Below are 14,712 nucleotides of genomic sequence, written 5' to 3' on the forward strand. Positions count from 1 at the left end.
TATTTTTAGGGGGATACACCGGGTGTCTACTAGGCGGATAAACTTCAATCGTCTACCTACCCATCCAAACTGAAATATTACACCGCATACAGTGCATTGCGCTATTACTCAGACTGTTTTCCATAATCATGGCTTTTGGGTAAGCAATGGATGCGACCGTTTTTAAAGATTCACTAACAAAGGGGATGGTACACGAAGGGGCTGTGAGTATAGAACTTACAAAGATAGGCTTTCAGTGGAGTCCGGGAAACGGGACGGAGCAGACGTGTCGGCGGGATTCTGAAAATTCAAATAACATAAGAAAGTTTGTGAACGAGTTCGGTTATTCTTTGAAATTAAATCGGTTAAAGTTTGTTGTTCGATTCGCGTTTCTATGTGCGTTATTTGCTTTAGACATCAGAATGTTAATTTCGTTTTGGTTTTTCGAGTCTAATTGAGTTGGTAAGTATCATTTGAAATTGAATACCTACGAGATTTGGTTCGTTAAAATAGAAAGGGTTTCTTGGTTCCACACATTCTTCTCAAGCACAAATGTACTCTTTCGTATCTAGTTATATTTAGACGTGAAGAGTTTGTTTGGTTTTTTGAAAAAAATTTTTGGTCCAAATTTTTTGTTTTCTCAGTCGAATCGAGATTTTTGGAACGAAGTTCCTTATGGGACGATGCGGAGGGGTACCCTAACCGGAAAAAAACGTCCGTAACGTAAGATTTTTATTAGTAATGCACACAGTGTACGATTTAGCTTTGTAATAACGTACAAATTAGTAATGCACACATTGTACGGCTTAACTTTGTAATAACGTACCAAAAATAACGTATTTTTTTATCATTCATTGCCCACGATCTCAGAGCGTTCGTTTGCGCAATACACGAATTCGTATGCAAACAACCGTGAATGAAGTGCACCACAATAAGTTCGCACGTTACCGAATGACCGTGGGTTGTTGCGAAACCTCCAGTTTTATATTATTTATACCTCGAATAGAACTTAAAATTAATATTTTTATAATAAGGAAGTTCGTTCCTATCCGGTGTCCCACGACACCACACATCTTTTTTTTTTTTTAATTCATCCATGGGTTGACGAGCTCACGGCCCACCTGGCGTTAAGTGGTTACTGGAGCCCATAGTCATCTACAACGTAAATGCCGCCACGCACGTTGAGTTACATTTAGTATATAAAATTTACGTGAAGCGTGAATAGTGATTTTCTGATACTGATATCTTTATAAAATATACACAATTAATTTCATTAAGTAAGCATCAAAATGAATGTAAGTCACAGACCATAAAAATATTGTTGAAAGCTAAATGTATTTTTAGATACGCTTTTATTAGCTTCATACGTATGTTAATATCTATGTTAGTATGTAACGGAATCTTTGAACATGATTTTGACCCCATCAAAACGTCAGAATTACTCGAACTTTGGCATACATATCTAGGAAATATGACAATGCAATATGTTAAACATTATTACGCTTTTTTTTATAATAAATTTATTTTCTATTTATTAGATGGTTTTTTTTAACTATTATTTATTATTGTTGATGTTCAATAAAGAATTATAAATTTCACTTACATGCCCAGTTCAAATTTTTTTTTTTTTATTGCTTACGTGGATGGACGAGCTCACAGCCCACCTGGTGTTAAGTGGTTACTGGAGCCCATAGACATCTACAACGTAAATGCGCCACCCACCTCGATATATAAGTTCTAAGGTCTCAGTATAGTTACAACGGCTACCCCACCCTTCGAACCGAAACGCATTAGTGCTTCACGGCCGAAATAGGCGGGGTGGTGGTGCCTACCCGTGCGGACTCACAAGAGGTCCTACCACCAGTGAATTAATTAATCATCTTCATTTGAGATTGGTTATCAATCGTTCGTTTTTTACTATTTAATGAACCATATTATATACTAAGTAGTAAGTACTAAGTACGAGTATCAAAGAGTTTTGCTTTATATTCTTTGTAAAATAATTCTAACACACGATCTGTTTGATTAATTACTCATGAGTGTCGAAATGGTAGGTGGTGATGATTTGATCCCATTGGCGATTAACGCATCGCATCTTATGTTTTACATAGACTTATTATGTTCGAAACCGACTGTTTTGTTTCTGGAACGCTATCTAAATATACTTATATACTAAATATACTTATAAATAAAAATAGCTGATACTGCCTATTTATGCCTCCAATACTTCAGTGTGTTCAAAGAACATTACTTTTATAAAAGCCCAATTTAGAAGTATCCTCACTGTGTATCTTGATGAAATTTCCATATTAAAGGCATTACGAAACTAGACTGATATTTCTGACGCTTTCGCGGGACATATCGCGGTCAAGGACAAAGGATGCTGGAAAGTTATCAAATCCTATCTCTAGTAGCCGTTTCAAGCCCTTAGGCAAATACCACAGAAGGGGTGTTTATGTAAAAATAAGAATCACTTTTTTTTATAAGAACAAAAATAAACACAGAAAAGACTAAGAAAAAGTTAGTGAAAATAGAAAAAAAAACTGTTATTCTCAGTATTTATTTATTCCGTTGCCATGACAACACTTTTATCTATATATCAATACGTGAAGCAAAAACTTTGTGTCCGTTTTTACGAAAATTGCGCGGACGGAGGAGAATGAAAATTTCCACACTTATAGAGAATATAGAGAAGAAGTGCAAAATGCTAATATTTTGTTTAAATAATGCATAAAAGATACATTAAATCAATAAAGAAAACATTACACACACTACATACCATGTATTTGACGCACACATGCATACATACTATTTATTGTCAAACTTTTGTTCTTGACGTCTGTTGTCAAATTGAGAATAGATTAAATATTGTTTGTCTTTATTAATATTTTTTATAGTGTAGTCTTGGCGAAATTTGTGATTATAGAAGTATAAAGTACAATCATAATAGTGTACAAAATTACAATTCCAATTAATTATAGTCGAATTTCGACTACTGCGGGACCTCTAGTCTACTTTATTATGAAAAAAAGTTAATTGATAAATTTAGAAAGCTAGTTAAAATATGTACGAGTATAACATTCGTCTTGATATAAATTTCAAATCCACATTCGTTATTATGACTAATGAAATTTTAGGCAAAAAAATTGTTGGTAGACATTCACTTGTAATTCTTAATGCAATTGCTGACTCTAAGATGTTTCGCTTTCGTGTTTAGTCTTTCACCAAAACAACGGTTTTTCCATAACGCCTTTCTCAAGTAAGTTAAGCGTATAATTAGAAAAAAGTATCGCACCGGGTGTAGATGATGTCGAGAATGCTTTAGTAAAAAAGTAGGTCTAAAACAAATTAAAAAGTCGCCACATCTCTTAGGTACAGCCGTCACCGGTAATTGCGAGAAATTTAAAAAAGTGAGTGTCGCCTTTTAAAAGCTAAAGCCTTTTCCCTTTTCGTTTACATTCATGCAAACAGTCTGGAAATGATAAAAGGTGAGGGACAAATGAATCAAGTAATTTTTAAGTTTGTTGTGCTAATACTAAAAATGTTAAAATGCTTAAATTAATAATAAATACAGTCAAACCTGGGTAAGTGAGAACTGGATAAGTGAGGAAACTCTACAAGTGAGAGTAATAGCCAGGACCCGTCATTTTAAGCTCCCAAAACCTCTATTAGCGAGAAACAGAAACCTCTGTAAGAGAGAGTCGTTTTTCCCCCGTGGACCTCCGTAAGTGAGACTGCTACTTATCTATACCTCTATAAGCGACAGTCGAGCTTTATTTATTTATATATTATTCAGGAGGAATAAATGACAAAACAAATTACAAATTTAACATCTGCTATTTTATGACTCATTCTTAACTTTCGTGGAACTTCCTACCATTGTTTTTGCATTGTTTTCTCGACAATATTGAACCTATTCTATTTCATGGAACTAAATAACGTTGTAATTTTATCGCATTCTTTTCGAATGGACACGTGTGCCTATGTACCGTCCTGTTTGTCGGACTTACTCAGTTTATCGTTAATAAATTGCGAAGGAAAGTTCTGTTCTGCATCATGTCAAAACGAAAAATTAAAGTACTGTCATTAAGTGATCAACTTAAAATAGTGAATGCGTTTGAATCCGGAAAATCGCGAAATGAAATTCAGAGGGTGCATTAGCGAGAAACTCGGGTTAGTGAGAAACCTCTATAAGCGAGAATGAGATTGTGCTCCCTTGAACTCTCGCTTATCCAGGTTTGACTGTATATGATATGGTGACTTTAACCCTACATTTAAATAAACTTTTTTCTAAAATTGCAATTTTGAGCAAATACTAAAAGACACAAATCGAACTAGACCAATTTTTTTTTGTTTAAGTAAGAAGTAGAAAGTCGAAATTGAACAGCTTACTAGAATTAAATAAATAAGTGTTCATTTGTTAATATCCTTTGTAGTTTATACGATGGAACTATCGAACCTACTTAACACCGATCCACGATAAATTAGCATCGTGTAATGAAAATCAAACCTTAATTCATTTAAAAAAAAACGCACATTAACATGCATCTGACCTGCACACGCATATACTTAGTCTGGCCATAAATACTGTTACAATAAAAATAAAAATTCTATTGCAAATAACATTTATTACTTTTGCAGTGTGTTAGTTTAATACATAAATATAAAACAATTTAAAGTATAAAAAGCTTATTCGAAGTGGTCTCCATTGGCTGCAATACAATCCTTTAAACGTTGAGGCCAGTTATCAATAGAAGCACGCACTCTTTCCATGGGAAAAATTTTCACTGCCAATCGTACGAATTGTTTTAGGGACTCCAAATTATCATGGCGTTTAGAGCAAGCCCTACTCTCTAAAACTGACCATAATTCATAATCCAGCGGATTAAGATCGGGACTAGACAGTCTTCAGCTCTGATGAAGTCCGAAACGTTCGTTTCCAACCAAGACTGCGTAGACCGAGCTTTATGACCTGGCGCCGAGTCTTGCTGGAAGGACCATTCTTGATTATTGAACATGGTGTTGTTAAGGAGCTTCGCTACCTTCTCAAGAATGGTATCTTGATACACTTGTGCCGATGTTTGATACCTTTTTCACAAAAGTATGGCTCAGTCACTCCTTCATAGCTAATATCCCACCAAACAATCACTGAAGTCGGATAGTGCCCACGTTGCACTCTGTCGACTAATTGGGAAGCTTCCTTAGAGCTTTGAGCATAAATACGGTCATTTTGTTTGTTAAAATGTTGCTCAATTGCAAAATTTTCCTCATCCGTAAACAAATTTTTTCTATGACCTCCCTTTGCGTACCGCTTCAGTAGTTGTTTAGATTTTACCACCCTATTCTCTTTTAAATTATCAGTTAAGAAATGACCAGTACGTCTCTAATAGGCTGCAAGTCCTAAGTCATCTTTTAAAATACGCGATATGGTTCTAGGTGCTATCTTCATCTCCCGAGATAAAATCTTTTGCTTTCGGACAGGATTTCTTCGAATCCTTTCCCTTACTGCTTTGACCACCTTTTTCGTACGAACACTACTTTGTGTAATGCAATCACAGCGATTCGGTTCTCTTCATCACTCCACTCCATTTTAATATCGCAAAATATTGTACAATGTATTGGCGCCAAAATGAGAAAACTCAATGAGCAATCATAATTATAAAAATGACAGATTCCAAATTCAAATGTAATATTTTGTTTATTTTTAATTGTAACAGTATTTATGGCCAGACTAAGTATGTATACTTTTTTGTTTATTTTTATGGTCTGTGGTCAAATTGAAAATAGATTAATATTATTTGTCTTTAATAATATATGTCTATAGTGTAGCCTCGGCGAACGCTGTGATTATAGAAGTCAGTTTTGAAGTCGTCATGGCCTAAAGATAAGGCGTCCGGTTCATTCGTCACTTGCGATGCAACGGTGTTTGAATCCCGCAGGCAAGTCCCAATTTTTCTAATGAAATACCTACGTACTTGATAAAATGTTCACGACTGACTTCCGCTGTGAAGGAAACGCAAAACCACCGTGTACTAAATATGTGTCTCGCGTTAACGTGATATAAAAAAGTATCCGCAAAATTATAATTTGCATAACTACTGGTGGTAGGACGTCTTGTGAGTCCGCACTTGTAGGTACCACCATCCTGCCTCTTTCTGCCGTGAAGCTGTAATGCGTTTCGGTTTGAAGGGTGGGGTAGCCGTTATATTCTAAAAACGAAGACTTTAGAACTCATATCTCAAGCTGAGTGGTGGCATTTACGGTGGTAGATGTCTATGTGCCCCGGAACCTCTTAACATCAGGTGGACCGTGAGCTCGTCCACCCACTTATGCAATAAAAAAAAATATTTTTTTTAATATAAATTAATAATGTTAAATTAATAATTATAGCCGAATTTCGACCACTGGGCCACCACTGGTTTTAATAAATGTAATCCATATCTCAATCCGGATGGTAGCACTCACATTAATGATGTGAATAAACTCTGACGATCGCTTTGCATGAGGTAATTAATGAAATTCTGGAAAGTACTTAACGGTAGGCAGCAGGTTGGCTCCGACCCTGGCATTGTTCACGTCTATGGGCGACCATAACCACTCACCGTCAGGTGGACCGTATGCTCGTCTGCCTATAAGAGCAATAAAAAAAACTCTGTGGAATCACTAAAAATATTTTATGACTGAAATGTTCCCTATGTATCAGTCATTGATGGCTTTCTCATGAAATATTATAACTAAAACAAGGCGCTCAATATATAATTTAATAAGTTCAATAGCTGATTAAATAAATAATGATGAAACAATTACCGGGGATTTCTTTGTGTGGCTTAATCATTAATAATTAAATAATTAATTGATTCAAATTTTCTAGAGATTATTAGATGAAAAGCGATTGATTACGTAATAAAAAATCTAAAAGTTAATATTACCATCTTTTTTTCATGATCTTAAAAGGGAATTCATGGAAAACTGCATGCCTACTACTACATACTTTATCTACTTTGGTTACATGGATATTCGAAAAGTCGAATTCTTCATTAGATGGTCCTATTTTACCGTTAAAGTGGAACTTCAGGTGTCATCAAGTGTATACTCGTATGTATGTACATATTTAATAACAAAAATCCAGGGACGATTGTCATAGAGACACGCAGTGTACTTAACTTTTAGTACCAGTCGTAGGCTGTAATGGTACCGCCATACTTAATAATTTTTGTCGCGAAACACTCATGTGTTCTAGTTTGAAATGTGGCGCAGCTGCTAATAATTCAATTGAGGTTCGACCTATAGGTTTTTTTTTGCTGAGATGGTTGGACGAGCTACAGCCCACCTGGAGCTAAGTGGTTACTGGAGCCCATAGACATCCACAACGTAAATGCGCTACCCACCTTGAGATATAAGTTCTAAAGTCTCAAGTATAGTTACAACGGCTGTCCCACCCTTCAAACCGAAACGCATTACTGCTTCACGGCAGAAACAGCAGGGTGGTGGTGGTGGTATCTAAGTACAATTAACTTCGCGAACGGCATTTTGCAACGTGTCCCAGTTACCCTGTACTTATGTTGAAAAAAAAATTATTTGATTTGATTTGATTTGTACAATTTAAAGAACTATTTAAATTCTCTAAAAAATAAAAACAATAGCTTATTTAAACAAACCTGCCTTCACTACGTCAAATGGGGATTATGCAAAAGCGATGGTGTAAAACGGGGCGTAAGTTGAATTAATCATAAGTAAAAGTGCATATATAAAGCTTTTGCTTTGCTCGTAAAATTAGTATGAGATAACATTTCTACTTGGTTAATAATAATTATTACTGAGTTGGGTTGTTTTGATACGACCTATAGGTAAAAAACACCAACCAAAAGACACAGTAGCTGCTTACTTTTTTCTTTTTAATATTTGTTCGGAAAACGCAAAGTATGTGTAGCGCTAGAAATAGTTTGTCACCATTTTGAAAAAAAAAACGGTTGTTGGTGCTTCCTACTTCAAAGGGGAAATCTTATCGGGATTCTTATTTTGGATGGGTGTTAAATAAACAAAATGATTGCAAGATGTATCGATATGTCTGCGGTACAAAGAAAGGGGCTAGGTGTATTCGTAGTAATACGAGAGTAATACGAGAGTAATTAAGAAGTAAAAAAGAGTGTAGATTTCAAAAGTTTAATACAAACACAAGAAATAAACTCAATTATTTGGATTCAACTAAAAATAGAAAAATGTGTACTTTAAAAATCAAACACAAAAAACTTTTAAGTATTTATAAACACTTGTCCAAAAATTCTAGTTCAAGGTCAAAGCGCGTGAAATTAAATTCAACGATGCAAATAGGCTATACTGCATTCAAGTTAGGGTCGAAAGTTGAAACTTCTTTCCTTAATTGTATCCTGCTGATACGCTAAGAATAATCTACAGACATATGGACTTAAATATAAGGTTTACAATTGTATGGATAATGCCTATTTCTGTTTCATTCATTACATGATATCCCTATCGCGCGCTCACTCACTCTGGCCGATTCGATACGAACCAAACGAATATTGCTGATATTAACGAATCGGTACGATATGCCGATGCGCATCACATCGAGCAATATCGTGTATCGGCTGATATCGAAATATAGATTTCGATTCACGAATCGGTCCGATATCGCGATATGGCGATGCGCATCACATCGAGCAATATCGTGTATCGGCTGATATCGATATATAGATTTCGTGCGGGGCGATATCGGATTCAACGATATTGCTGCGATATATAGATATTGAATCTATATACGATTTATATCACCCACTCCTAATTCGTAGTCATAAGACAATGGGTTATGAGATTCTGAACAGGGTTTTTTTTTCACACTACGTAATTACGTGGCCAAATTTTACTGGTAAATCTTACTACTACCGTACCGTAGTTTTTCACGACGTTTATTTCTGCCGCGAAGCAGTAATGCGTTTGGGTTTGTAGTAGGAGTGGGTAATATCGGTTTTGCCGCGTATCGAATCGTATCTATATATCGAGGATCAATATCGGATATTGAATCTATATATTTTCTGAATATATATATTTATGGATGCTAGTAGGTTTTCTCGATTCATGATATTTGAGATTTGAAACGATACGCTGATATAATATCGTAGTAGATATAGATTTAAGTCAACGTTATACGGTTGGTTTTCTGATATCAATTTATAATATGATCTTAAAGTAATAAAAAGAACATGAAAATAAAAATATCAAAAAAACTTTCCTTCATGCTTTTACCAGGCTTAGGACTGGCTACATTATTTTCAGTTTTTAGTATTTTGTGTCTTAATTTAAAATTACAAAATATACCAAAAGAGTGTAGATTTCAAAAGTTTAATACAAACACAAGAAATAACCTCAATTATTTGGATTCAACTAAAAATAGAAAAATGTGTACTTTAAAAATCAAACACAAAAAACTTTTAAGTATTTATAAACACTTGTCCAAAAATTCTAGTTCAAGGTCAAAGCGCGTGAAATTAAATTCAACAATGCAAATAGGCTATACTGCATTCAAGTTAGGGTCGAAAGTTGAAACTTCTTTCCTTAATTGTATCCTGCTGATACGCTAAGAATAATCTACAGACATATGGACTTAAATATAAGGTTTACAATTGTATGGATAATGCCTGTTTCTGTTTCATTCATCACATGATATCCCTATCGTGCGCTCACTCACTCTGGCCGATTCGATACGAACCAAACGAATATTGCTGATATTAACGAATCGGTACGATATGCCGATGCGCATCACATCAAGCAATATCGTGTATCGGCTGATATCGAAATATAGATTTCGATTCACGAATCGGTATGATATGGCGATGCGCATCACATCGAGCAATATCGTGTATCGGCTGATATCGATATATAGATTTCGTGCGGGGCGATATCGGATTCAACGATATTGCTGCGATATATAGATATTGAATCTATATACGATTTATATCACCCACTCCTAGTTTGTAGGGCGGGGCACCCGTTGTAACTATACTGAGAACTTAAAACTTATATCTCAAGGTGGGTGGCGCATGTATTTTGTAGATGTCTATGGGCTCCAGTAACTACTTAACCTCAGGTGGGCTGTGAGCTCCTCCACCCATCTAAGCAATAAAAAAAAACGAACGCTTCGCGGGAGAAACTAGCAAGATGGTTTATTTATTCAAAAATTTAAATTTACAACTCAACATATTATTGAACATCATTTTCTCAACGCTCCGTATGGATATAATTATAAAATCTACTATTCTGCTTATTCGAGACGAAAATCAATCACTGCGTTATATAGTCACTAGTTTATTATGAAATAAGTGGTCATTTACGTTATTATGTTTAACAAACAATGTTTCTTTGTTCTAGATTGACGCACCCATAATAAGATATTTTGAGACAATGGTACACAATGTACTACAAACTGCATGCTGCGTAATCGTCGTTGTTTTATGTATAGGTAAGTTATTTACTCTTGTCGAACTATTGTAAGCCTGGAGGTCCATAGATTCAATCCACTGAGTTTCTCACGGGATCTTCTCGGTTGGTCGCGATTTCGATCCGGCGGTGGTAGATTTTACGAAGCACTTGCTAGGGCAGACGTAAGCAAATTCTTTCAGGCTGGGCTCTACGTGCTAGGACCAGTCAGGGTGAAGCCAGAATAAATAGACATAGAATAGACAAGCAAAAAAGTCAGCCCAGAGGATCTTATAGAATGATATGTCTTCGGCCATTAATTAGAAGGTATAGCTTGATATATAGGTATAACTTGATGCTATTGAGAAGCACTAGCACAATATGGTGTTTCATTCGAAATATGCATCAGATATATGTATATGTTTATTTTTCAATGTTATTTATTAGATGAACAGACGAGCTCACGGTCTGTGCAGTTAAAACTTCGACTTATGGTTGAAAATACAATGTTCTATTTATTTCAAACAATCAGGTAGATTTTATTCTTTTGAAGTCTAAGTAAAAATATATATGTAACCATTTTTTTCTAATAAAAACTGAATGCAGATCTAAGTATGTTCTGATAACTATAAGTTGTTGACATGTTTTGACAGAGCAAAACAGTAACCTTCAAATAACGTAATCACAGTCACTGTGTCGAGGTGTATATTTGTAGAAAAACTGTAACGCTATTCATATTGATGAACTTAAGAAATAACAGTGCTAACATCCAATAGTCCGTGAGATCATCTGTAATTCGTTATCCATGAACATTAAAATTTTTACATATTTGATGTCAGCTCTATAAATATACGTATGAAGTATTTTTTTCAATACTTCTTTGCTAAGAGCGTTATGCTGTACTAAGCCTGAAAAGGTTTTTATTCATAGCGGGATTACGTGCGAGCAATAATGTATCATTTAATTTATTTTCTTTAGGTCGAGGTGACGGAAAGTGGAAGGAAAAAGACAGAGAGACCCTCAGACATGATATTGAACTATACAAAAGGATGGCAGGTAAAGCGTCTCCGTGCAAATATAAAATGAGCAACCCGAGTGCTTTTTTTGTATTTGGCAACTATTTGATTCGATATCTCTCTTATTGATACTGTCTTTACTGTCTTATTGATTTTAAATTGTTTCCAACATTTTAAGAATTGCGTCTAATTAATACAACTGAAATCCAAAATACGTCAAAAATACTAAAAGAAAATCTTCCTAAGATATTTATAGTAGGTTTATTTCTATGTATAAAAAAATTACAAACAAAAAACGTAAGGGAGCGAAGCTAACCTAAATATTTTCCGCGTAATATTAAGTAAATCAATTAAAGGCATACACAATGTATTTCAACGTTTTTTGAATTGTTTCACAGATAAAATTGAACGTGAAATCGAAACATTTTACGATGAATATCCAGAGGAGAAGTTAGAAGATGACAATATTAATTCAATGCGTTACAAATACACTGCAAAAAGTTTTCAAGGGCAGGAAAGTCCATTACTGAATAAACTCAATATTAATCTCAAGAATATCACTAATACCGTTTACAACAGTACTAATGATAAAAAAAAGTCTACAAATGACCACATAAATGTAAACAATCACAGTTTTACAACAAACCCAAGAAAAAGTGAAGACACAAAATGGCCGACTTTCGCGGATATATTACTGTCGATAGGAAAAAAATACGACTGGAAAAACGATCGTTGGATAAAAGTTAAGGAAAAACTCAACAGGCCAACAGTGAGAATCAATCGAGAAAAAGCGGATAGAGAAAATAGTGTAGATTTACATGAAAAACATAAATTTAGTTACAGACTTATTAAATTGAATAGAAGTAAGAACAGAAGAAGTGTCGTTGTGGCAGTTTCGGCTGTAAGATAGAAGAATCCAGTACAATAAGACCTAGCAAACGTGTGGTGTATATATATTTTTTTGTAAATGGGACCAACAACTGTGGAGCATATAACCGTAATGAATCCAAAGTTGTTATCTGAATTACAAATCGATGCCTGGTACTTATAGCTGTGACTTTGAGGACTTTAGACAAGTTTGTATGTATAGGGGTTCTTACCGAAAACGAAACTGATGGTGTTGGAGATTCCAGATACGATAGGACTAAAACTTTACATTCGTGTTTTTTTTATTGTCTTTTATTTTACTCATGTCTTTGTTTGTAGCACAATTAGATATTATTTGACATGCCGAATTTATGGTTTACAAGGAACATGAGGCGTGATTGCTAGCTTTTCGCATTCTATTGTGGTTTAATAAAATTTGATTCAAATGAAAACGATATTCTCTCTCTTATCTCGCAACAATACACAGAGCAATGAACAGACAAACTTTAATAAAAATTATTATATTTTATTGTTATTACATCACAGAGCATTAAGGGATTAAGTTAGTTGTAGATATGACATTTTATATTAATATTTAATTACCGAATTTTATTTCAACGCTATTAGCTATGTATGCCAAATCTATACTTCTATACTAATATTATAAAGAGGAAAGATTTGTTTGTTTGTTTGTTTCGAATAGGCTCCGAAACTACAGGACCGATTTGAAAAATTCTTTTTCCATTAGAAGCCGACATTGTCCCTGATGAACATAGGCTACTATTTTTGAATTTTTTTTTTTTGGTTTCATGTGTGTTTTAATGTTTCCGAAGCGAAGCGAGGGCGGGTCGCTATGTAGGTATTATAAAGTGCATTATAGGTACTTTTGGATATTTGAATTGATTCATCCGGATTATATGTTAACTCAACTGGAGACATAATTAAGTAAACTATATTAATATGCGTTATAATAATTGTAATGTTTATTCACACATAGCTCACAACCATATATGCCATATCGGATTTCAATTTGTAACGCGCTCCATCAAAAACTCACACGGCTGATTGTTAATTAATTACATCAATACCTGAAATCAATTTGTTAATGAAAACCGTTACTAAATAAATACATTTTTCATTAATATTGTTGTTTCATTTTCGCTACGAATTTTGTGGCTGTTCTACAGAGGCCCAAAGTCCTTAACCCGTATTAACCTCCACAATGGTTCTCTGAAAAATTAAATAAAAACTTATCTTTCTCTCTGAAGCATGTACAATTTCTTTATGGTATGGATTACCGTTACGGCTAGAATATGTTTAGTTGGATTACATCACGCCACGTTATTCTATGCTTCACGAATCTACGTCACGATTTGTTCAGACCATAGCACCGGGTAATGAGCCCTCGATATATATTTCGTTCTTTACAGAGCAGCAATGTATTTTTGAAAAGAGATCCCGTTTTTTGAAAAAAAACAATTCAAATTGATAACCAGATAAATGGGATTTTAAATGAGATGTTTTTCCGATAAGTGTAGCTTTGAGAATTACATTTTTTTAATGGGAGGTTTCTCGACCTGTTTGTTTCCAACCTTGATTTTCGGAGAGACTGCGCGAACTGTGTTTAGGCGCGTAATCAATTCGAACAACATAGATTAGTCGGGTTGTGTTTATGTTTTCATAGGACACAACTTTGAGCCTTTTCATCCGGTTCCATTTAATACTTATCTTTGTATTTTTTCTTGTCTGATTCACATTTTAGTTTAAATATTTCATTTTCACAAATTTATCACTAATTATTCCGTATTATATCATCCGTGTTCTATTTTTCGTTTGCATCAAAGAACAAAAATATTTTTTACTAGGTTATTCATGTGTGGTTATGGTGTCAAGCTGCTACTTACTCTCCGAGCCTCGTTTAAGAGATAAGGTAACGTATAAATTTTTTATATAAAAAAATATACACTGAAGACGGGTTAATTTTAGAGTACTCTAGATTTTAAAATAAAATTTCAATTATCCCTACAAGCATACTGTCACAACTGAACTAGGTTAATTAAAAAAATACAACATTTACGTAACATTTTTTTTTCTGAATTAACGCGGTCTGTTTGTATTTAAAAATAGATCCATGTAAAAGTAAGGGTCAACGCTCCGTGTTGGCAGGACTGATCTTTGTGTAAACTTGTCAGCGACTTCAGTAAACAGGCGTATTTGCGTTTCCTAGTCCACCGGGACCTGTGTAAACAGTAATATTCTACGTACTAAGAAACGACACTTGTGTCACGGACTTTACAACTTACTCGTTACAAAGCTTGCTCGAATAAAAACAGCTGGAGTTAGTGCGTAGTATTTCTGGTATGTAGCAACTATGCGTTTCGACTTAAAAAGTAGGGTTGCTACCGATACAACATAATCG

General features: G+C 34.5%; 1 protein-coding gene across 4 annotated transcripts; it reads left to right on the plus strand.

Moving 5' to 3' along the window:
* Nucleotides 1-234: 234 nt before the first annotated feature.
* LOC101736340 (uncharacterized) lies at nucleotides 235-13,435 on the plus strand. 4 transcript variants are annotated; one of them, XM_012695846.4, is made up of 4 exons: nucleotides 235-441; nucleotides 10,363-10,453; nucleotides 11,389-11,466; nucleotides 11,825-13,435. In XM_012695846.4, the coding sequence occupies exons 2-4, from the start codon at nucleotides 10,396-10,398 to the stop codon at nucleotides 12,334-12,336; spliced, it is 648 nt and encodes a 215-aa protein (XP_012551300.1). In that variant the 5' UTR covers nucleotides 235-441; nucleotides 10,363-10,395; the 3' UTR covers nucleotides 12,337-13,435. The 4 variants fall into 4 exon arrangements, 2 of the variants coding, with proteins under 2 accessions (XP_012551300.1, XP_062529350.1); XM_062673366.1 differs by lacking the exon at nucleotides 235-441 and having other exon boundaries at nucleotides 10,167-10,453; XR_009975385.1 differs by lacking the exons at nucleotides 235-441; nucleotides 10,363-10,453 and adding an exon at nucleotides 11,078-11,189.
* Nucleotides 13,436-14,712: the final 1,277 nt, after the last annotated feature.

The sequence above is a fragment of the Bombyx mori genome, chromosome 17 (genome assembly GCF_030269925.1).
Source record: "Bombyx mori chromosome 17, ASM3026992v2".
Lineage (NCBI taxonomy): Eukaryota > Metazoa > Arthropoda > Insecta > Lepidoptera > Bombycidae > Bombyx > Bombyx mori.